Source organism: Nycticebus coucang, chromosome 7 (genome assembly GCF_027406575.1).
Source record: "Nycticebus coucang isolate mNycCou1 chromosome 7, mNycCou1.pri, whole genome shotgun sequence".
Lineage (NCBI taxonomy): Eukaryota > Metazoa > Chordata > Mammalia > Primates > Lorisidae > Nycticebus > Nycticebus coucang.
In genome coordinates, this window is record NC_069786.1 from 132,463,793 (window position 1) to 132,486,979 (window position 23,187).

A 23,187-nucleotide genomic window follows, 5' to 3' on the forward strand; every position below is an offset into this window, starting at 1 on the left:
GTGTGTATGTGTGTGTCTTATAAATACACAGATGTAACCGGTCAGTTTATGGGTGTGAGGTTTAAGCTGTGAGTGGAGTCCATGGGATGCTGCCCCATCAGCATACAGCATGCTAGTTAAGAGAGGCGCCGGCCATCCTCAATTTATATAATTTTGTTTTCCGCTTTCAGCTCTTTAGTGTTACTAATTGAAGCCAAAAATTCTTGCAAAAGGTAAATAAATCAAAACCCTCTCTTTTCCTCAGTGACAGTTGAGTCACAGCGCAGGACTCTGTGGGAGAGGTTGCCTGTGGGGGGTGGCGAGCAATATCTTTTCCCTTCTACTAAGAAATGGAATTTCATTACTCTATTTTATAAATATTTTCTCCTACGGCTGGTAACCTGATTGCTGGCATGTTGCTGGGGTCCTGCAAGGTGGGGAGAGGCGGAGCTGGGGAGGCCTGCTTCTTTTCAGGTGTGCCTGTGGCCCCAATGGAAACCAATCAAGGCGCGATTTATGTTCATTAAGTGCTTGTCAAAACTGAAAAATTTTCTAATCAACAGCAATCTAATCTGCAGCCCCCTCAATGGCTGGGAGGGCCGCCTCTGCTGCATCGGCTATTTGCCTGTTACAACTCTAGGCTAAAAATCCGCTGATGATTACATTAGGCTAAGCTGCGAAGTAAATGAACCATGTCTTATTTAGGTGCCACTAGCTGCAGAGCAGCCCTGCCCCGCAGGGCACTTGATAGCGTTTTATGGCTTTAAAATTAGTGTAGCTTTCCATTTGCTGCAGGGCACTGCATGTTATGCCTTTGAACTCAATAAGCAAAGGGAAGGGGGCCTTTTGTTTTTCCCCCTGATTTTTTTCCTTTGCATTTTAGCAATTTAGTTTTGCATCTTTTCCAGACGGCATTTTGCAATAAAAATGTCTGACTACCATAGATGTGCCTCCCCCACCCCGTACCCCAAGAAAAGAAGAAGAAGACTAGAGGAAAAAAAAAAGAAAAATTAGAAAATGTGATTCATTTGGAGAAGGCCATTGTTTTCCTATGCTACAAAGTGAAAAATAGCTTTGCAGGCCAATCCTTCATGACTTACCATGTCAGAATTGCTCCCTCAAGTGGGAACAACACTTTGAGCTCATGAAATAGCCACGTAATGTCAGAGGGAAAATATTTCAGTATTTTTATTGGACATTCAGTAGTAAGCGCTAATATTTACTGAGGGCTTTGGTGCTCTGTTTATATCATAAACTTCATGTATTATCTCAGTTAGTCCTCACAACAATATCATGAGGCAGGAACTGTTACTGTTCTTACTTGTGACGATGCAGATACAGGGCCCAGAGTGATTAACTAACATTCCCCAAGCAAAGGGCTAGTAAGAGAGCAGAGATTGAATCCCACGTTCTCTGATTTTGAGGCTTATTCTCCAACCAGGAGAAAGCTGAGTTTTGTCTCCTGCAGACTTCTCCAGGAATTCATAAAGGTCTGGTTATCAGTGAATCGACTGCTGTTCTCTGAACTGAATCTGATATAGTTGGCAGACATTAGATTTAGAAAAATAGAGTAATTCCTATAAAAGCAGTGCACGGTGGGGGGAATCATGATACTTCTCAATAGCCATATGTGAAAGTTTAAAAATTAGAAGTACTGGGGCGGCGCCTGTGGCTCAGTGAGCAGGGCGCCGGTCCCATATACCGAGGATGGCAGGTTCAAACCCGGCCCCGGCCAAACTGCAACAAAAAAATAGCCGGGCGTTATGGCAGGCGCCTGTAGTCCCAGCTACTCGGGAGGCTGAGGCAGGAGAATCGCCTAAGCCCAGGAGTTGGAGGTTGCTGTGAGCTGTGTGACGGCACGGCACTCTACTGAGGGCAATAAAGTGAAACTCTGTCTCTAAAAAAAAAAAAAAAAAAATTAGAAGTACTTAAAATTTGTGACGGGCATCTATTAGATGTAAATGTTTACATACCAATAATTATTATACAAAGACTACGTAATTTGTATCCTTTTGCAGTATGGTGCCTCTTACACCCTTCATGTAGTCTAGCCATGCTCCTACTAATATTCCCAAGCTTTACATGCTAAGAAAGTTTTATTTTTCTTTAAAAAGAAAAAAATTTGTTCTGCCTGTGCAACCTAAGAAGAATAAACTATCAGGTTTAATAGTGTTTTTTAACTGAATATTTTAGACATGGGAAGTACTACCGAGGTTGCAGTTCAGCCGGGGCCAGGTTTGAACCCGCCACCCTCGGTATATGGGGCCTGCGCCCTACCGACTGAGCCACAGGCGCCGCCCTACATTTTAATATTCTTTTAAGGTCATTTTATAGGCAAAATTATGAGATACAGACTAGTGTGGTTATCAGTGCTTTCAGAATATTTGCGTCTATGTCAGTGTACCCTAGGCTCCAGGACTTCCATATGAACAAATAAATAAATGTGAAGAAAGTGTGATAGGCCAAATCCAAAGTGGGAGTTTTTCTGGGCTTCCTCAGGTCAGATGGCAGAGGAGGCTATCACGGGCTCGGGTGTCCTCAGACGTGATCTGTCGTCTTAAAAATCTCCTGTTTCTTTGAGTGCCGCTTATATCTAGCAAATTCATCCCAAGAAATCTGAAGCTTTTAAAGAGATACAGATGGGTAACACACAACTCAAAATTTTCCAGGGTCTAACTGCCGGTCTAGTTGTTTCGAGCCATATTTAAATATTAAATTATTGGAATAGCAACAGTGTGGTGCTGGCTCCTTGAAGTTCATTTCGGTGAAATGTCTCTCCTGCCTGCCTTTGGGAGGGGCGGAAATGACTGAAGACAGGCAGCCCTTCTTCCCTGCGAGGCAGGGCACCTATGTGTTGCAGCTGGGCAATACCCAACCGAAACGAAGATGAGAAAAATCTTTCTCTTGGGATAAAGCTCAATACAGGAGGTCAGTCAAAACAGACACAGTCAAGAAGTCAAGGAAACATCTGTGATTTGATTTGGAATTTTCTGTTTTGGTTTATATTTTAATAACCCGTCCCCCAGGCTCATGGTGTGTTTTGCTGTAGCCATTGGATGCCAGCAGCCGCTGCGCATGGGTTGGACAGGCGGGCTGGACAGACGGGCTCTGGCTGTGCTGCTGCAGCTCTCCATTGCGTGTGAAGCCACCGCTGGTCTCAGTCGAGGCTTCCCCAGCCTTCTCTTTTACCACGTGGTCCATAATTACCCAGACCTAGTAAAGTACTTATTAAGTAAAGAATAAAGTCTCATAACCACGACCTTATCCTCTGTCCCCATAAGACCTCTGATTTGCTGGGTGCCTTCTTCCTCCGAGGCCAGTGGTCACTTTCTCAAGCATCAGTCAGTGGGTCTTTCCGAGGGCAGTTCTGAAAGGGAAAGACCAGAATTCTGTTGGCTGTCTTGGGAAACAAAATTATTTCTCATCGGATTTGCACTTTGAAGCTGCCTCCTACCTTGCTATTGTGACTGTGATCCTTTGGAGAGGAGAAATCGTCTTCTTTTGAGCTCTGTGATCTGAAAGGATGTGGATGGAAGATTTTCATAGCTGTGCAGTATTTTTGCAGTGTCTTCAGGAGTGCGACTTTCTGCTCCACCTGTGACTGTGTATGAGGCTATTGTTTATTATTCATAAATGTTGGGCTTGAACATTCGCTTGATCTTTTTTTGAATGAAGGGTACTATATGTGTCTTTAAAGATTAGTTTCCTTTGAAAATAATATTAAACGGACTTGGGAATAGCAGTGCGTCTTACCTGAACAATGGCTTCTTTTACATACTTTTTTTTTGAGCCCCAAAGTGAGGCTTTTTAAAAATAGGACTTAAACTACTGTTTCCTTTCTGAGCGGGGACGTTCATGAAAGTATAGTGAAAATAGGGAATAACGACAAGTCGCCCTTTTCCTCCAGAAGACAAACAAACTTGAAAAACATTTGTAGTATCTTTCCAAACTCCAAGTTTCGTGTTCTCCCCCAGTTATGTCCAAGAAATCACACACATTAAGGTGGACGATCTAGTGGGCTCAGGATGCCTTTACCTTCTTCAAAACTCCTGTGGAACCCCAAAGACCTTTTGTTCATGTAGCTTTTATTATGTTATTTTATATATTTTATTATTTTATTGGCATTTATCATGTCAGAAATTCAAATGAGGAAAACTTTTAAATACTTACATAATCCACTTAAAGTAATAGTAATGAAACACCCCAAATATGTTCATGTAAATAATATTTATGTAAAGTTTCCAAGACAAAATTATCATAACTTTATGTGTTTTCTCAGACCTTTTTAACGTCTGGCTCAACAACAGAGTTGGATTGTCATGTCTGCTTCCGTCTGTTGCAGTGTGTTATTTTGGTTAAAGTGTGTGAAGAAAGCCTCACAGTATACAGGTGTGTGGTTGGAAGGGGGAGGACTATTTTAATAGACATATCTCATAATTGTGGATATTCCCCCCGCATACTTCACCAAAACTCAACATAACACAATGTGGAATCACCTTTTGTCCTTCTGTGCTACAGCAAACCGACTTGTGCTTCGAATGCTCCCTAACGCATGTTTTATCCACACCTGTCATCCCAAAACTCTGTGTTTGGGCCAGGTGATGGTTCACGCCTATAATCCCAGCACTTTGGGAGGCCGAGCTGGGAAGACCACTTGAGACTAGGCATTCAAGACCAGCCTGGGCATGGCAAGATCCCATCTCTGCAAAAAATTAAAAAATTAGCCAAGAGTGGTGGTGCACACCTGTAGTCCCAGCTGCTCGAGAGGCTGAGGCAAGAGGATTCGTTGAGCCTAGTATTTTGAGCTGGCATTGAGCTGCAATCAGGCCACTTGACTGTAGCCTGGACCACAGAATATGAATCTGTCTCAAAGAAAAAATCAATACACAACATAGTGTGTTTTGAAATAAAGTGTGCAGCTTTCGAAATGGTGATACTTTTCCTCAGGTAATATCTTAAATTTCCATTTATTAATGTCACCACCAGTCTTCTTAGAAAAGTTGCCAACTCTTTGCAAGGTATCAAACTCACGGTGAGAGATAGAAATTTTTTAAATTCCCAGTTTCTTTAGAAAGCTCAGATATTATCATTGGTCACCGATATTGTCAGCTGTCTTCTTTGAAGTCCTCACTTTGTTCATTTTCAGGAAAATATCTACCAAAATATCAAAGGCTGAATAACCATAGTCAGTCTGTCTGGTGTAGTCTTTCTTTCAAGTAAAGATACTGACCCACCAAAAAAGTGGCTAGTTCAGCTTGCAACTCATACCACTGCAGAAGTACCTTTTGTAAGACAGTTGTCAAAATCTAGCACCCCAGACAAATGCTGTGTGCATACTTTCCATGTAATGACTCAGAAAATTAAAAAGACGTATACTCAATTGTTGAAATTTTAAACAATAAATAGCTTTTTTTGGTTTACCAAAAGTTTGCAGGTAAAACTGGTTTGTTTTTGCATAGCGTGGCAGTGAATAACAGGCCAGCTAGTGCAGTTTGGGGTGCTGCCTTGATCCGTCCCGAGGTGCCAGCATTGTACCCATCCTCACCTCTATATCCATGAAACAAATGCCCACACAGTGACAAAAAGCCAAGTAATGTTAGAATTGTTTTGAAAACTTTACGGAACTCAGAAACTTCCCAATAGCATGCCAAGGATCACAGTTTTTGAAAGTTGTTAAACTAGATTCTGAAAAGGGGGGAAAAACTCAGATTAGCCATGTCGTAAAACCCAAACAAATTTTAGTGTCTGAAGAGATATCTAACTTGTCAAAATATTAAAATAAAATATTAAATTTATTAGCATATCTGTACAGTTAGAAACCAGAACGTACTGGGAAAACCTAACTGGAACAAATTTTTTTCAATCGTTTGATTATAGAAATTAAGAGTCAAGTAAATGGTTCGATGTAACCATGTCAGATTATATAAAAAAAAAAAAAATCAACACATTGTACCCCACATATGCATAAATGTATTCATGATCTATGTACTTAATAAAAAAAAAAAGTCAAGTAAATGTAAAAATGGAATGTGTTGGTGACATTATCTGTACTTGAAGAGGGCAGGGCCTAATAAGCGTGGTCAGATTTCCAAAGCCTGGTACCTTTTTTCTGATGATCTAATTTTGAGGTGCTGGTCATATCATTTATACATCTCAGCTTAGCTTTAAGATCTTGTTAACCGCTGTTGGTGCCCCTGTGAACACATCAGCAAACCATCTTTCACCAGACAGCCAAAGGTATCCTCGGGATGCAGGCAGGAGAATCAATATGCTGAGAGTATTTTTAGGGACCAGTGATGGATTGCCATATTTTGAGCTTAACTTGACGTGCCAAATGCCCCAGAGCTGACCAAGATGAACTTCCCATTTACTGAGAACCGTACAGGCCATCAGGGGCAGAGAGGGCTCCGGGAATGCCTGGTCAGTACGCACGCGTCTTTGTTTTTGTAGTTTGGGAGAGAATGCATGTGTGTTTAAGCCTTATGTGGATTTTGACGAGGACTTTGTACTGCTCCTTGCTGGAGCAAAGTGCTACCCATTTGATAACCCACGTTCCTGGGAATGCATAACTGTGAAATTCTCAGATAACATGGTGCAGCAGCAAATCAATTAGGCCTCCATATCCGGAGTGGTCTGGTACACCAAGGCACTAATGACTCGGCGCCCTTCTCCAAGGCAGGAGCCGCGTTAAGCTGGGCCTGTGGGTCCCTGACAGGGCTCTCAATTGCTAGCAGGTTTCTCTCATTGCACCTCATTTGCATCTGGGACATCAATTAGCATGTTTGTTGAGGCTAATTGAATGAAACTCAATCATAGCTCTTAATTGCTTGACTATGTGAAAAGAAATCACATTAATGCAGCTAATTAAGTGTACGGCAATAGATGCAACATAATTAGGAGTGAAATGTGAAAAAAAAGGGATGGCAAAGGTGCCTGCGTGGGACGGCGAGGCACAGTTACCCAGCGATTGGCGCATTCGGAAAGGGGTCCCTGTGCTCCGGTGCCCGCTTGGAAGAAATAATCCGCATGATGAGCTTGGACAACTTGAGAAGAAAAATGCAAATAGGTTTGCAATTACTACTTTTTCAAGCTGTTGAGGGGCAGGAGATAGCACCTCTGGGGGGCCTGGCTCTTGAGTGGGCCCCAGGGACTTGTTAAGTGCTGTTTAAAAGTACTTGGCTTTGAATTACCCTCATGCCTTGTTAAAGGGCTTTTTCCTCTTTTATCTTCCATCAGCATTTTCCACAAGAAACATGTAGAAGGGTAGTATCCGTTACATTTGCATATCAAAATCCAGCTTGCTGTCTTAATTTTACCCAGGTCTCTGTCTCAAACCCATCAAGGGTCTACACATCCCACTTCTGAGGACTTGATGTTGTTTCTGGTGTAACTTTAATTCCTCAATAACCAAGCTGCAGAGAGTTGAAAGGGATGGATTTCTTTCAAACCCATGACGCTCAGGGAGGCGAGAAGCCACAGACCCTTGCGTCTTTGCATCCTACCAATGTATAAAGCCTTGGGTTAGAGGGCTGCTATTGCCTAGGAAATGTGTCTTGCAAAGTTTTAAACATTCTTAGTGGCTCGAGATAGAAAAATGGCCAAATTTATATTCTGATACTTTACAGCTGGTTCCTCTGAAGTTTCAGCGCCTAACTCAGGCAAGCAAGCAGATCCCTCGGCTCACGCTGAGCTAAAGATAAATGTGCTCCCTGGCCTCACTCAACTCCAGAGAGCAGACACTGGGTACATTTCTATAATAATTTTACATAAAATATCCTGGTTATTGTATGTTAAAACATGCCTATTAAAAGAGCCCATGCTGAGGCTTAGTCACTATCTGATTAGCCTCATTTTAGAGCCCATAAGCAATAAATGCTCAATTACACTCCTGTTATTGTATTTTAATTTGTTAAGAATTGGCATTAAAGAAGAAAGTTATAGCAAGTTGATATTTTTAAAGGAGTAAGTATGCAAGAAGGAATTCATTATTCATGAGCATTAACTTTGGTTTTGAAACTTGGGTTTGCTTACTTTTAGTGGGTATCAGTGGGAGTCAAATTCAAGGCGTTTAAGAACCCCCTTTAGAAAACAGCCTGCACTGAGCAGAGATGCCTTCTTCTGTGAAGGGCTTTCTTTCATTCACCATCCTCGTTTGAGAGGTAGCACAGTGCACTGGGGAGAGTGTCGGTATCTCTTCCAGCCTGCCTCTTCTTTCACTCTGTTAATATAATTAACTTAATAATAATTTGCTGTCCTCTGGCCCACATGCTTTCAAAACCACAGCTTGCCTCCTAGTCTTGACTCCTCCTCTGGGGGAGTCCCCCTAGTCGTATTTGGGGGAGTCCTCCTGATCCTCCTTGCATGTGGCGCCTTCTGTCAGGGGAATGCAGAGTCAAATCTGCTGTTCCCAGCCTGGGTACAGCTTTCCCCTTCCCCAAAGCCACCATGACAGCCGAGCCAGCCTATCTGCAGACATAAGCAGTGTTAGGGGCCTAAACCCTTCCTCCTCCTCTCCTCCCAAAACAAAAGGCCTACCTAGCCTCACCTAAGAGTTCTGCCAGAAAGACACTAGCCCACCGAAACCTTCCAGCAACGGGTAGAATCTTCCTCCTATACCCAGTATCAAAGCCCCAACCACCCTCGGTGCGCGGCTGTCTTTGCCCAGGCAGGTCTCAGTCCCCTTCCATTAAACTTGGACTGAACCTCTCCTGGTCTCATCTCGGGGTACACCGCTGAACCCCTTTCTAACAAGATCCTCCCTGAGCCTCCCTGGGAGATGAAGCAGACAGCTGCCTGCCCAGGGTGGCTCCTGGCCTCTGCCACTGGCCTCCAGGCTAATACCAGATGGGCGTGTGCTGGAGTTTCCTTTCTGGATGGTTTGTCCGCTGCTGGGGAATGGCCACCCTCCCCACTGCCTCCAAATCCACCCCTGTGCCGGGCAGCCTCTGATCCTTTCTCCTTGGGCTTCCTACTGGTCTAACCTCCAACTGTTAGCTTTCCTGCTGCACCAAAGCTGGCTGTTGGAGGTGCGTCCTCAGGAAGTCATGGGGACCCTGAAGCATCGTTTGCTCCCAGGGCTAGTACGGAGGTACTTCTGGGTGTCTGTATTTCTCTCTCAGAATGTCTCCCCAGCATGGCTGTGCCCTCCCACTGTGGACACTCTCCTCCTGCCCTCCCTCCACTGTTGAGAATCCCTACACCCTTTTTCCTTTGGGTTGACTCCCATGCAGCCCCCTCTGCGTTGCCTGGGCTGGGGGGAAGTCTGCGCTATTGACACACCTCCTACGGGTGGGTGGGAGAGGGCCGCCCTTCTCACCCTCTGTCCTGAGGGGCCTGGTTTTCATCCCCTTCCCCCGAACTGAAACCCTGTTCTTTTGGTTCCTTGCATCATTCCTTCCATCAGCGACTTCCTGCTTGTGGAAGGAAGACTCCTTCTCAGCCCCTTCACCTGCCGGAGTGTGGACATTGTCCTGCAGTTATAGACAGCCTGTTCCCCAGAAGCCACCGAGGCCAGCTTTTCTGGTCCCATAGATGGGGCCTTTGCAGTTTGCTTCTAGAACTTTACCCAGTTAACCTCTCTGCGTCAGTTCACAGTGCCGGCTGGCAGTTACAAGCAAGCATCTCACTTTTGCCACCTGCCTGGGTACCTTACGGTCACAGGCAAGTTCATTCGGAAGTTCTATGATTACCTGGACTTAATCCCTTACAATAAATACGAATTTTTTGGTTTTAGAATCTAAAGGGAGTTCACCAAGATACTGTCAGGGAAAGAATGTACTTATTCCCATTTCCTGCTCAGTGAACGTTGTTTACCCAAGAGTGGTATTGTATACTGCTGTTCCCACCTGTAAGGATGTGGCTCCTGGACCGCTGAGGATACCAGGATCCCACACGAGGTGGCATGGTGTTTCCAAGTCCTTTCTGGTACTTACAGTTATCTCTGGGTTACTTACATCTAGTGCGGTGTACATGCTAGGTAACATAGTTGTTACAGTCCATTTTCATTTGTATTATTGTTACCATTTTTTATTGTGTTTTCTTTTTTTAATATGTTCCATCTGCTGTTAGTTGAATTTGTAGGTATGGAGCCCACAGCTACAGAGGGCTGACTGTATATTCCTTCTTTTTTTTTTTTTTTTAATAGTAAATACTAATTTTATTTTTTTTCTTTTTTTTTATTAGTATTAGATCATAGCTGTGTACATTAATGCGATCATGGGGCACCTGCACTGGTTTTATAAACAGTTCGACACATTTTCATCGCACTGGTTAACATAGCCTTCCTGGCATTTTCTTAGTTATTATGTTAAGACAATCATATTCTGCATTCACTAAGTTTCACATGTACCCTTGTAAGATGCACCTTGTAATCCCACCAATCACCCTCATCCTACCCCCCCTTCCCCATATTCTTAGGTTATAACTGGGTTATAGCTTTCCTATGAAAGCCATTCTTAATGTGCAATATAAATTAATAATGTGCCCAGAGCCCTTAGAACACTGACTGTGCTGGCAGACAAGGAGGGTTGTCCCCAGAATAATAAAATAGTGCCTTAAAGAGTTAATAATTCTTGGTCAGTCAGCAGGCCCCGCACCCCAGCTCTCGGCGGCCTTCTGCCTTTCCCCTTCCCTGCCCACCAGCCCTTTCCCAGGTGTTCTTTTACTCCACAGTGAGTTGCTAAGTGACCTGTGCAGAGAACATCAGGGTCCACCTGGCTTCCCAGTAGTTCCCCATAACTGCTAGTCATTTGCCTCCAGGACAAGAAAGGATCAGATTCCTTGTAGGGGTGCCGTAGTGAACCCACTTGGACAAACATGATACTTAAGTACCAAATAATGCACTTTCTTTTTAACACTGAGCTTTTGCCCATCCATCCCTGAACTCCAGCCCCTCAGACATCGTCCTGGCCCTTAAGACAACATTTGACTTTTCCTTAGAGTTTTTACCTGAATTCCACCAGACAGCTTCGGTCTTGTCCAGATGTTTCAAGGTGTTCCTGTCTGAGACAGAAAGGTTTTTACAAAACAGTTTCCTCCTCCGTGTATGGAATTATACCTAGAATTTAGGGGTAGCCCTGGTCCGTGTAATAAGCAAGAGTTCATAAAACATGATTTTATTGGTATACTTCCTCCCTAACCCCTGTGTAGGAAGCATCTACCATGTCTCCTGTTTACTGCCCCGATTAGCTCCGGACGTGGACACCAAACTCTGATTTAAGTAGAGTGATGGCACCACCCGTACTAGACACGTAAAATCTTACCGTTTTTAAAGTGATCTGCACAGTGGAAGGGTCGCAAGGTTGCAGCTCATGATGTCTGATAGATCCTTTGGTCCCAGATTGTAAAAGGTCTTTTAATCTGTCTTGGATGTTTTAACATTTGAACAGGATTACATGCAGAATGTTCATGGTAAAGAGATTGATCTGCTGAGAACCACTGTGAAAGTCCCAGGGAAGAGGCCACCCCGAGCCACATCAGCCTGCGCGCCCATCTCCAGCCCTAAAACCAACGGCCTGTCCAAGGACGTGAGCAGTTTACACATCTCACCCAATTCAGGTAAGCCGACAGCACACATGTTCAGAAGTGCAGGTCGGTCAGTGGCAGGAGAGGCTGCTGGCTTGAGTTGCTGGACTCTCGGGCCAAGTGGCGATATTTGCTGTTACATGGTAGATTGAAGTCTAGAACCTCATCCCTCTGTGGCTGTCATTTCCTCTGTACTCCTGGGTTTCCTGAGTGACAAGAAATAAATGGTGGTGCTTCAAGTCTCAGTTGCACAAACCAAGCATCGAGGCTGTCCCAAGGCTAGGTAGTTGAAAGTGGACGTTTACCCAGGAATGAGTACTTAAGAGCCTAATAAAAAAACATGAATCAATTATTAAAATATCAAGGACTACTTGATTTCTTATAACTATGTATATGAAAAGGGGAAGAGTACTTGGCATAAGACTCAAATGAAACCACTGGACCTATATAAAATGTAAATCCTGGGCTGGCTTCAGTGGCTAAGCCTGCAGTCGCAGCACTTTAAGAGTCCAAGGTGGGAGAATTGCTTTGAGCCCAAGAGTTTGAGACCAACCTGGGCAACATAGCAAGACCCCATCTCTACAAAAACTTTAAAACTTAGCCAGGCATGGTGGCATATGCTACAGCCCCACTTAGGAAGGTGAGGCTGGAGGATCACTTGAGCTCAGGAGTTCAAGACTACAGTGAACTCCAGTCCCACCCCTGTGCTACAGCCTGAGTGAGACACTATTTCTAAAAAATAAAAATGTAATTCCTCTCAGTCTTATATTTTAACAAGCATCTGTCACTTTTCAACGCAATTTTAGTTTTTATTCTCTTTTAAAGGAAATTTGTTTTTTCATCCAAGATTAAAGAAAGTGTTTTCTCAAAATCTGATGTGTTTAGAAATTCTTGACCTCTCTGTCCAGGGTAAGCTGTTCAGAGTCTTTGCACATGATGGGTTGCACCGGGGCCATAACCTGCCCTTGACTGCTTTATTGGGGAAAAGGTGTTACAGACCCACTTGAGTCCTCCCACCAACACACTCAGACTCCGTGCACACAGGCCATCCCTTCAAGAATTAGTGTTGTTTTCTCCAGTAAAAAAGTCACTTTCTTCTCTCTCACCTACATGCAATCATCTCGAACATTTCTTTTCTGCAGTAGTTTCTAGCATGTGTCTCTGCCCCTTAAAAGATGCAGCATTTCCCCTCTTCTGAAACTTTCAATGCTTTTAAACAGGGACCGTGCTGGCCACACAGTTCTGTGGCATAAACAATCTTGTTTGGTGAAAGTGACAAACAGGACTCGGGGTTTGGGCTCCATCATCCTGGGCTGCACCTCAAGGTGAAGGCAGGTCCCTGAACTGGTTGTTTATCACCGTGTGAGGCTGGTCTGGCCTGTCTGTGTCGCAGAGGGGTGACGTCAGGTAAGATGACACGTGAACGTGCTGGGGACACCGATAAAGCACAGGACAGACACATGCCGTAGTTGCTAATTGAAGAAAAAGTGTCTTTCTGCTGAAGGCGGCCTCAGTTCCTTCCAGAAAGGTTAGAAGGTGGTTTCGTGTGGTCTCCTGTGACCTAACCTTTACTCCATGACCTTCATGAGATTTTCCTTGGCAGTATGGTTGCTAACGCTGGGACGGGAAGAGAGAAAAGAAGTGCCCGAGGAAGGAAAAACAAGCCCATAGTGAATAAAAAGCTGAAGTCTCCGTTACTTTATTATATTATTTATATTAAAAAAAATGCCCATTGAGTACTGACTCTGCCGTGGGCATGGGATCCATCCCTGCAGTCAAGAGACAAGGCAGCCACCTCCCAGCTCCCAGCTCCCTGCTTACCCACCACATCACGTCTGCCCCTTGGTTTATGCGTTTGTTCATTTCAAGCCAACGTTTATGGAGTTTCTTTTTTCAATAGGCAAAAATAGTATGTATTTATTATTAAAACATGATGTTTTAAAATATGTACACTGTGGAATGGGTAAATTGAGCCATTTATTGAGTTTCTGGCCTTCTGTCCTGAGCCCTGGGGACACCGATGGATAAGGTATAATTCCACCCTCAATAACCTTCCTGGGGTGGGGGTGGGGGTGGGGAATAAGTAGAGAAGTGCAGCAGGTGCAGCAGAGGGCACTGGGGGGTGGAGGGGGTGAGGGAGCCCGGAGCTACTGTGGCCACAGTGTGGTCATGGTGGTGTGTGATGTGGCTGACTCTGCCCCAGGAGGTGGGGCCAAACCTCAGGGCCAAGGGGATGTCCCTACAGACTTTGCAAAAAGGATTGGAATTCACTGGCAAAGGAGGGGGAGGAGCTTTTATGTAAAGACTGTTGAATATGCAAGATTAGGATTTTGAACTTCCTGATCTTGGGACTTACATTCTTTGATGCCAGTTGCCATTTGTTGTTCTTAGGAAAAGGTAATGTGTGATTATAAATAGAAAATATAGCTGGGCGCCATGGCTCATGCCTGTAATCCCAGCGCTCTGGGAGGCCGAGGTAGGTGGATTGTCTGAGCAAGAACAAGACCTAGTCTCTAAAAAATAGCCGGGCCTTGTGGCGGCTGTCTGTAGTCCCAGCTACTTGGGAATCTGAGGCCAGAGGATCGCCTGAGCACAAGAGTTTGAGGTTGCTGTGAGCTGTCACACCACAGCACTGTACTAAAGGTGACAAAGTGAGACTCTGTCTCAAAAAAATAGATACGTATGTGCATACACAAAAAATACAAAGGCCCTCTAAACCGTGCCATAGGTCATGGGCCTCTGCGCTGCGGGAGTGAGTTGTGTGTGCAGGGCTCCCTTCTGTTCTCTTTAAGTCCTCACTGTGGGACAAATGAGAGAGTTTGGGACAGGGTTGACGTTCCTTTCCCATGGTCACACCCCTGAGAATAGAACAGCACATCTCTCCAACCCACAGCCAGGTTCATGCCATGTGGGGAGCCTGTTTGCTTGTCCCTCTAGTTTGAATCCCAGGCAGGGCGTGGACTCAGGAGTGTGACATTAGCAGGAGCACAGAGCCATCGTGAGGAGAAAGTGCCTCTTGGTCACAGTGCCCAGGGACTAGGCATGCAGTGAGATCATCAGCAGTTGTCCAAGAAGAGCTCAGGACCCTCAGATAACCACTTCCTATTGATTTCTCAGCTTAATTCTCAGGTTCCGTCACTAAGCCACGAAGGAGACGCTTCTGTAAGGGGTGGAGCCTGTGGTTCAGTGAGCAGGGCGCTGGCCCCATATGCTGAGGGTGGCGGGTTCAAACCCAGCCCCGGCCAAACTGCAACAAAAAAATAGCCGTGCGTCGTGGCGGGCACCTGTGGTCCCAGCTACTTGGGAGGCTGAGGCAAGAGAAGTCGCCTAAGCCCAGGAGCTGGAGGTTGCCGTGAGCTGTGACGCCACGGCACTCTACCGAGGACAACAAAGTGAGACTCTAACAAATAAATAAATAAATAAATAAAAATATTGCAGAGTTTTAAGCTACATCACCAGCCCCAAATGTGAACAGTAATCTGTAAAATGACACATTCTTTCTTGCTTAAGAAATTAAAGCTTTGGGGGATTTGGGATTTTTTCCTCTAAATTACTCTTTGGAAATTGAGTTTCCTTGTATTTAAAATCATCATTCATAAAATGCTCTGTCATGTGTAGAATTCAAACCCAGCAAATTTACCTGAAATAAATTGATACTGCATGTAAATGGTGGTAGACTAAAAACTGATAGGAACTTAACCTTAGTCTTCACTCTGGACTGATTTGAACCCTCCTGCTTTGTTCAGAGTTCCGGGTTAACTGGAGACGTGTTTGGCTTTGTATGCTTTCTGTAACTCATATTCTTGTCTCGTTGTGACTGAATTAGAGCAGTGTTTTCTGCCTTCCCTCTAGTCACTTTTTCACTCGCACAGACCTGTTTTATGTACCTGTCTGAATCTTTGTATGCAACACTTGCTATTGCCTTAGAATAAATGTCTGTAAGTGGAATCAATAAATGTAATCATTTGTAAGGTGCTTGATACATACTTCCAAACTGACTTCTAAAAAGGTTTTATATAAATACTCTTTCATCCATAAGGTGAGTGCCCGTTTCTCCCCACATGCTCAGAAACTGTGCTAATCTGAAAACGTATCATGCTTTGTTTGGAGTTCCTCAGCTGCTAGTGGAGGTGAGACGTTTACTAGCCATGACTGTTTCCTCGGTCGTAATTGCTCAAAGTCTCCTTTGCCCATTTTTACACTAGCTTCCTATCTTTTTCTTATTGATATATAAGAATTCTTTGTACATATAGGATGTTAATACCTTATAACATATCTTGTGGACACTTTCCCGGTTTATCATTCGCTTTTTAAATTTTCTGGTCTTATTTACATGTAGCAGTTTTCCTCCTTTTTATTTATACTCAAATTATGTCTTTTACTTCTACTTTAAGCTACGTATAAAGCCTTTAGTAGTCCTGAAATTAGATCATAGTTGATATGTGTGTATTTCTAAGTTTTACAGTATTTTTATTGTTGTTTCTCTTTTTTCCTCCCCCCCCTTTTTGTGTGTGTGTGTGTGTGTAAATATGTACATATTTAACTCCTAATCTAGCGGTTCTCAACCTGTGGGTTGTGACCCCTTTGTAACAATGAAAATACATCCTGCATAACAGATGTTTACATTACAATTCATAACAGTAGCAAAATTATACTTATGAAGTAACGAAATAATTTTATGGTTGGGGTCACCACAACATGAGGAACTGTATTAAAGGGTCGCAGCATTAGGAGGTATTAGGAAGGTTGAGAACCACTGCCCTAATCCATCTTTAATTTGTTTGGACCTGTTGTGTGTGACGAGAAATCTAATTTTTTATTCAAATAAATAAGCAATTCTCCTTTTGCTCTCTTAAATGTTTTCTGCCCTGTTCTGTATGTCTCCTTTGTTGTACAGCTAAGTCGTTCACTCACATCCACTGTTCCTGTGACCTGCCGTCACTGCATGACTGCCTCCCCTCATGTGGAGTGTCACTCCGTGTATCTCTGCTTGTCTAACACACAGTAGTTTTTCTTATCTTCCAGCTCTGCTTGGCTGTTGCCACCCATTTACTTTTTTTCAAATGCACTTTGGGATAACTTGAAAGCTTCCTTCCTCCAGCCTTAGCTGCCATTAATGGTGGTGAGACTGACAATGCTGGGCTCGTCATGGTGTGTGTTAGTGCTGACTTTCCAATTCTCCCCCAGCGGTGCTGCCTGACTGTGTGTCGGTGCTGACTTTCCAATTCTCCCCCAGCGGTGCTGCCTGACTGTGTGTCGGTGCTGACTTTCCAATTCTCCCCCAGCGGTGCTGCCTGACTGTGTGTCAGTGCTGACTTTCCACTTCTCCCCAGCGGTGCTGCCTGACTGTGTGTCAGTGCTGACTTTCCACTTCTCCCCCAGCAGTGCTACCTGACTGTGTGTCAGTGCTGACTTTCCACTTCTCCCCAGCGGTGCTGCCTGACTGTGTGTCAGTGCTGACTTTCCACTTCTCCCCCCGTGGTGCTGCCTGACTGTGTGTCGGTGCTGACTTTCCACTTCTCCCCAGCGGTGCTGCCTGACTGTGTGTCAGTGCTGACTTTCCACTTCTCCCCCCAGCGGTGCTGCCTGACTGTGTGTTTGCTGACTTTCCACTTCTCCCCCCAGCGGTGCTACCTGACGGTGTGTTGGTGCTGACTTTCCACTTCTCCCCCCGCGGTGCTGCCTGACTGTGTGTCGGTGCTGACTTTCCACTTCTCCCCCCCAGTGGTGCTGCCTGACTGTGTGTCAGTGCTGACTTTCCACTTCTCCCCCAGCAGTGCTACCTGACTGTGTGTCAGTGCTGACTTTCCACTTCTCCCCAGCGGTGCTGCCTGACTGTGTGTCGGTGCTGACTTTCCACTTCTCCCCAGCGGTGCTGCCTGACTGTGTGTCAGTGCTGACTTTCCACTTCTCCCCCCAGCGGTACTACCTGACTGTGTGTCAGTGCTGACTTTCCACTTCTCCCCCCAGCGGTGCTGCCTGACTGTGTGTTTGCTGACTTTCCACTTCTCCCCCCAGCGGTGCTGCCTGACTGTGTGTTGGTGCTGACTTTCCACTTCACCCCCCAGCGGTGCTGCCTGACTGTGTGTCGGTGCTGACTTTCCACTTCACCCCCCAGCGGTGCTGCCTGACTGTGTGTCGGTGCTGACTTTCCACTTCACCCCCCAGCGGTGCTGCCTGACTGTGTGTCGGTGCTGACTTTCCACTTCACCCCCCAGCGGTGCTTCCTGACTGTGTGTCGGTGCTGACTTTCCACTTCTCCCCAGCGGTGCTGCCTGACTGTGTGTCGGTGCTGACTTTCCACTTCTCCCCCAGTGGTGCTACCTGACTGTGTGTCGGTGCTGACTTTCCACTTCTCCCCAGCGGTGCTGCCTGACTGTGTGTCGGTGCTGACTTTCCACTTCTCCCCCCAGTGGTGCTACCTGACTGTGTGTCAGTGCTGACTTTCCACTTCTCCCCCAGTGGTGCTGCCTGACTGTGTGTCGGTGCTGACTCTCCACTTCTCCCCCACTGGTGCTGCCTGACTGTGTGTCAGTGCTGACTTTCCACTTCTCCCCAGCGGTGCTGCCTGACTGTGTGTCGGTGCTGACTTTCCACTTCTCCCCCAGCGGTGCTGCCTGACTGTGTGTCAGTGCTGACTTTCCACTTCTCCCCCACTGGTGCTGCCTGACTGTGTGTCGGTGCTGACTTTCCACTTCTCCCCCAGCGGTGCTGCCTGACTGTGTGTCGGTGCTGACTTTCCACTTCTCCCCAGCGGTGCTGCCTGACTGTGTGTCAGTGCTAACTTTCCACTTCTCCCCCCCGCGGTGCTGCCTGACTGTGTTTTTGCTGACTTTCCACTTCTCCCCCTAGCGGTGCTGCCTGACTGTGTGTTGGTGCTGACTTTCCACTTCTCCCCCACTGGTGCTGCCTGACTGTGTGTCAGTGCTGTCTTTCCACTTTTCCCCCCGTGGTGCTGCCTACTGTGTGTCAGTGCTGACTTTCCACTTCTCCCCCCACGGTGCTGCCTGACTGTGTGTCGATGCTGAGTTTCCACTTCTCCCCCCAGCGGTGCTGCCTGACTGTGTGTCGGTGCTGACTTTCCACTTCTCCCCCCAGTGGTGCTGCCTGACTGTGTGTCAGTGCTGACTTTCCACTTCTCCCCCCAGCGGTGCTGCCTGACTGTGTGTCGGTGCTGACTTTCCACTTCTCCCCCCAGTGGTGCTGCCTGACTGTGTGTCAGTGCTGACTTTCCACTTCTCCCCCCAGCGGTGCTGCCTGACTGTGTGTCGGTGCTGACTTTCCACTTCTCCCCAGCGGTGCTGCCTGACTGTGTGTCGATGCTGAGTTTCCACTTCTCCCCCCAGCGGTGCTGCCTGACTGTGTGTCGGTGCTGACTTTCCACTTCTCCCCCCACGGTGCTGCCTGACTGTGTGTCGGTGCTGACTTTCCACTTCTCCCCCAGTGATGCTACCTGACTGTGTGTCGGTGCTGACTTTCCACTTCTCCCCCAGTGATGCTACCTGACTGTGTGTCAATGCTGACTTTCCACTTCACCCCCCAGCGGTGCTGCCTGACTGTGTGTCGGTGCTGACTTCCACTTCTCCCCCAGCGGTGCTGCCTGACTGTGTGTCGGTGCTGACTTTCCACTTCTCCCCAGCGGTGCTGCCTGACTGTGTGTCAGTGCTGACTTTCCACTTCTCCCCAGCGGTGCTGCCTGACTGTGTGTCGGTGCTGACTTCCACTTCTCCCCCAGTGATGCTACCTGACTGTGTGTCGGTGCTGACTTTCCACTTCTCCCCCAGTGATGCTACCTGACTGTGTGTCAGTGCTGACTTTCCACTTCTCCCCCCAGTGATGCTACCTGACTGTGTGTCGGTGCTGACTTTCCACTTCTCCCCCAGCGGTGCTGCCTGACTGTGTGTCGGTGCTGACTTTCCACTTCTCCCCCAGTGATGCTACCTGACTGTGTGTCAATGCTGACTTTCCACTTCACCCCCCAGCGGTGCTGCCTGACTGTGTGTCGGTGCTGACTTTCCACTTCTCCCCCCACGGTGCTGCCTGACTGTGTGTCAGTGCTGACTTTCCACTTCTCCCCCCACGGTGCTGCCTACTGTGTGTCAGTGCTGACGTTCCATTCTCCCCCACTGGTGCTGCCTGACTGTGTGTCAGTGCTGACTTTCCACTTCTCCCCCCACGGTGCTGCCTGACTGTGTGTCAGTGCTGTCTTTCCACTTTTCCCCCCACGGTGCTGCCTACTGTGTGTCAGTGCTGTCTTTCCACTTCTCCCCCCGCAGTGCTGCCTGACTGTGTGTCAGTGCTGTCTTTCCACTTCTCCCCCCGCAGTGCTGCCTACTGTGTGTCAGTGCTGACGTTCCACTTCTCCCCAGCGGTGCTGCCTACTGTGTGTCGGTGCTGACTTTCCACTTCTCCCCAGCGGTGCTGCCTACTGTGAGTCAGTGCTGTCTTTCCACTTCTCCCCCCACGGTGCTGCCTACTGTGTGTCAGTGCTGACTTTCCACTTCTCCCCCAGCGGTGCTGCCTGACTGTGTGTCAGTGCTGACCTTCCACTTCTCCCCCACTGGTGCTGCCTGACTGTGTGTCAGTGCTGACTTTCCATTTCTCCCCCAGTGGTGCTGCCTGACTGTGTGTCGGTGATGACTTTCCACTTCCCCCCCCCAGCGGTGCTGCCTGACTGTGTGTCTTGCTGACTTTCCATTTCTCCCCCAGTGGTGCTGCCTGACTGTGTGTCGGTGCTGACTTTCCACTTCTCCCCCAGTGGTGCTGCCTACTGTGTGTCGGTGCTGACTTTCCTCTTCCCCCCCCCCCAGCAGTGCTGCCTACTGTGTGTCAGTGCTGACTTCCACTTGTACCCCCCAGCTGGCTGGCTTGGGTACTTCCTTGCGTTGCCTCTGACGCTGCTGACTCTGCTGTGCACCCAGCACTGTTGAGTGCCCTGGAGATTTGGGAGGGTGAGAATAACATTAATTCCTCATCATAGTTATGATAAAAGCAAGAAAGGGGGGAGAGAATTATAGTTTTGAATTAATTTTTCAAACGCAGTAAAGCATCACTACGGACTTCACGTAGACACATGGACATATGGCATAGACTTCCTAAATCCACGTCCCTGGCAAATAGCACCCTTCTGTTAGGGCCCTGAGGGGCTTAGAAGGAATCCCCTTTGGGACGCGCATGGATTTCCATGGAGCTGCCTGCTCCAGCGCTCTGTCCATGGGCACTTTATTCTGTTAACTTCTGATGGTGACATTTTTGCTCTAACATGACAGATACCTTCTCGTCTCTAAAATGTGTCTTTGTTGGGGTTTTGCGACTGTGGCTATGTTTCTATCCTAACCAGATTGATGCTTAGATCTTTGTGAAAGGAAACCTTTTCCCTTCTCCACGTCCCCCCTCCCACTGTAGGCCCCCCAGTGGTTTCAAAATATTAAAGCCATCAAGAGGGTTGAAGCTGATTTTCTGGGGGGTGGGGGGGCGGAGATGGCAAATGTGTTTTGAGTATTGAACTGCCGTTGACATCTAAAGCCTCAACCATGCTGTTTTCTCCACACTTCAGCAATCAGGACATCCAGCAAACCCATAAAAAAACCAAACTAATAGCATGAATATTCAGTGACCTAGAATACTAATTATTGTCATGAATATTAATGTGGTCGGACTTGCCTTTTCCTCTCTTCTTTCTCTCTCTCTCCTCTCTCTTTTTTTCCACTTAGCCAGCTCTAAAGATGGGTCATAATGAGAGCATTTAAGAGGGAGCGCTCTCCGCCGTGACAGGGACCGGGGCAATAAGGAGAGCTTGATTAACGCGGCGCACTTGGGGAGAGATGAGAGGCTTCACGTGGGCCTGTTCGGGGAGGCAATGAGGCACCGGCGGCTCTGTTGCTGCTCCCGGAGATTAATGAGGCCTAAGAGTGCATTAGGAACAGTGACAAAGGTTTGATCTAATGGGCTCAGTCATTTTTCCTTTGAGTGACAGACGCACAGAAGTAATTGGCTGTGCAGAATGGCAGCTCATTGGCGGTACTTAAGGATACATTATCCCCGTTGTGTGGCCCGCAGAGGCTGTTTATCAAAACTGCTCACACCGCACACGCAGAGTCGCGAAGCTGCTATTACAGTGGTAATAGCTATTAAAAAAAAAAAAATAACTTGACATCAAAACTAGATCTGTTGTTGTCTCGTGGAAACAAAGTTTTTCTTTGTTTAGTTTTAAATGGTCTAGAAAACATTTTAATAACTCTGGAGTCTATTCCCCATCGGGATGAGTGCTGTGAATCCACCTGTGCTTGGTGGAACCTTGGTGGCCGTGGTCACAAGAAGTGTCCCACACTTTGGACTTGGGTTACGACATTTAATCCTCTGATAAATGGGTACTTCTGCTGAAGACCCTTTGACCAAGTGTTCTTAGTAGAGCACTTGTAAATGGAAGCCTATTGGTTGAGAATTATTTTTCTGAAAAATATCCCAAAACTAGTATCATGTGATATCTATCTGCTTTTACAAACCAATTTTACTGGAATCAATTTTGATAGGTATTTAATAATTTTCTTAGGAAAAAAGTTAACACTTTGTGAGGTTTCCCTTAGACTAAAATTTCAGGAAGTTAGCTAAATCTGAAACCAAAAGACAGTAAGATTTATATTTTATTCCATACAAGAGCTGTAGCATCTTGAGCTCCGATGAGACACACATTCTTAGACCATTAGTTGCTCTGCTGTCTTCCCCACCGAGAGTTTGGCAAATTTGTGTTCTTGTTTCCATTATTAAATTGTAAACTCCACAAGGAGTAGACCATTATTTCTGTTTCTTTGTTATCCTGTCTTAGTTTTGTGACTTGGCAATTATTTTTTCATGAAGGAAATGCTCATATGAAATTAAAAGGGCAGATAGTGAGGAAGAGATCAGTCAGTTTTGGGGGGATAGCCGTTCCTCCAGGGTAGCCTTGGTGGTACATTCAAAAATAAGTGAGACTCATACTTCCAGTTTCAGGAACCCTTCAATTATTTGAACCCCAAATGGAGTTTCTTTGCTGTAAGAACTGACAGAGGCAGCTTGATGCTTGAGGATGTCAGTTCAAGGCACAGAGCTGTGCGTCTCTGTGGTAGCAGGTGCACCTGTGAGTACGTAAGAGTTGCTTTGAAAACTTTTTCTTTTCCACTCAAAAATATGTGTGTTTGGTGAAGAACAGTGTTTCACCTGTTGAAATGATGCTTTGGAGACCAGTGACATAGTCAGCAGGGGAGGAGCTGTAAGGCAGATGCAGGCTGGAAAGGAACTCAGCAAACTGTCCCCACCTTCAGCATCCAGGGTCCCCAACTCAGCCTTGAGGAACAGCCTCACACTCTGGAGGCTCGAGCCAGGTCTGCCCCCTGCCTCCTTCCTACTGTCCCACGCTGGCAGAGGAGAATGTCTCTGAGTGCGTGTGACGCGTTGCCATCCCTAGACCTGCTGGCTGATGCTTTGTGGTTGCCACTCAGACTCAGAACATACACCTGCCTGGAATGTTTCTAATGAGCTTTAAAACCCAGAAACACCTCGACTGGCAAACAAGTAAGCCGGGTCGTGTCTTTAGACTTCTGATGTGTATTCTCTATTCCATAGCTCTGTTCAGTTGTGAGAAATGATTTTATAAGAGCTGGGAAAGACAGAAAGTAGCAATGAGCACTTCTGAGGGCGGAGCTGTGT

General features: G+C 46.4%; 1 protein-coding gene across 10 annotated transcripts in view; it reads left to right on the forward strand.

The window, feature by feature from the left end:
- Positions 1–23,187, forward strand: part of AGAP1 (ArfGAP with GTPase domain, ankyrin repeat and PH domain 1) — a 547,645-nt gene that overhangs the window by 361,865 nt on the left and 162,593 nt on the right. For all 10 annotated transcript variants that reach the window (XM_053596986.1, XM_053596987.1, XM_053596989.1 and 7 more), the window contains one exon: positions 11,367–11,535. In XM_053596986.1, coding sequence (XP_053452961.1) covers positions 11,367–11,535 — 169 coding nt within the window. The remainder of the gene's footprint in view (positions 1–11,366; positions 11,536–23,187) is intronic.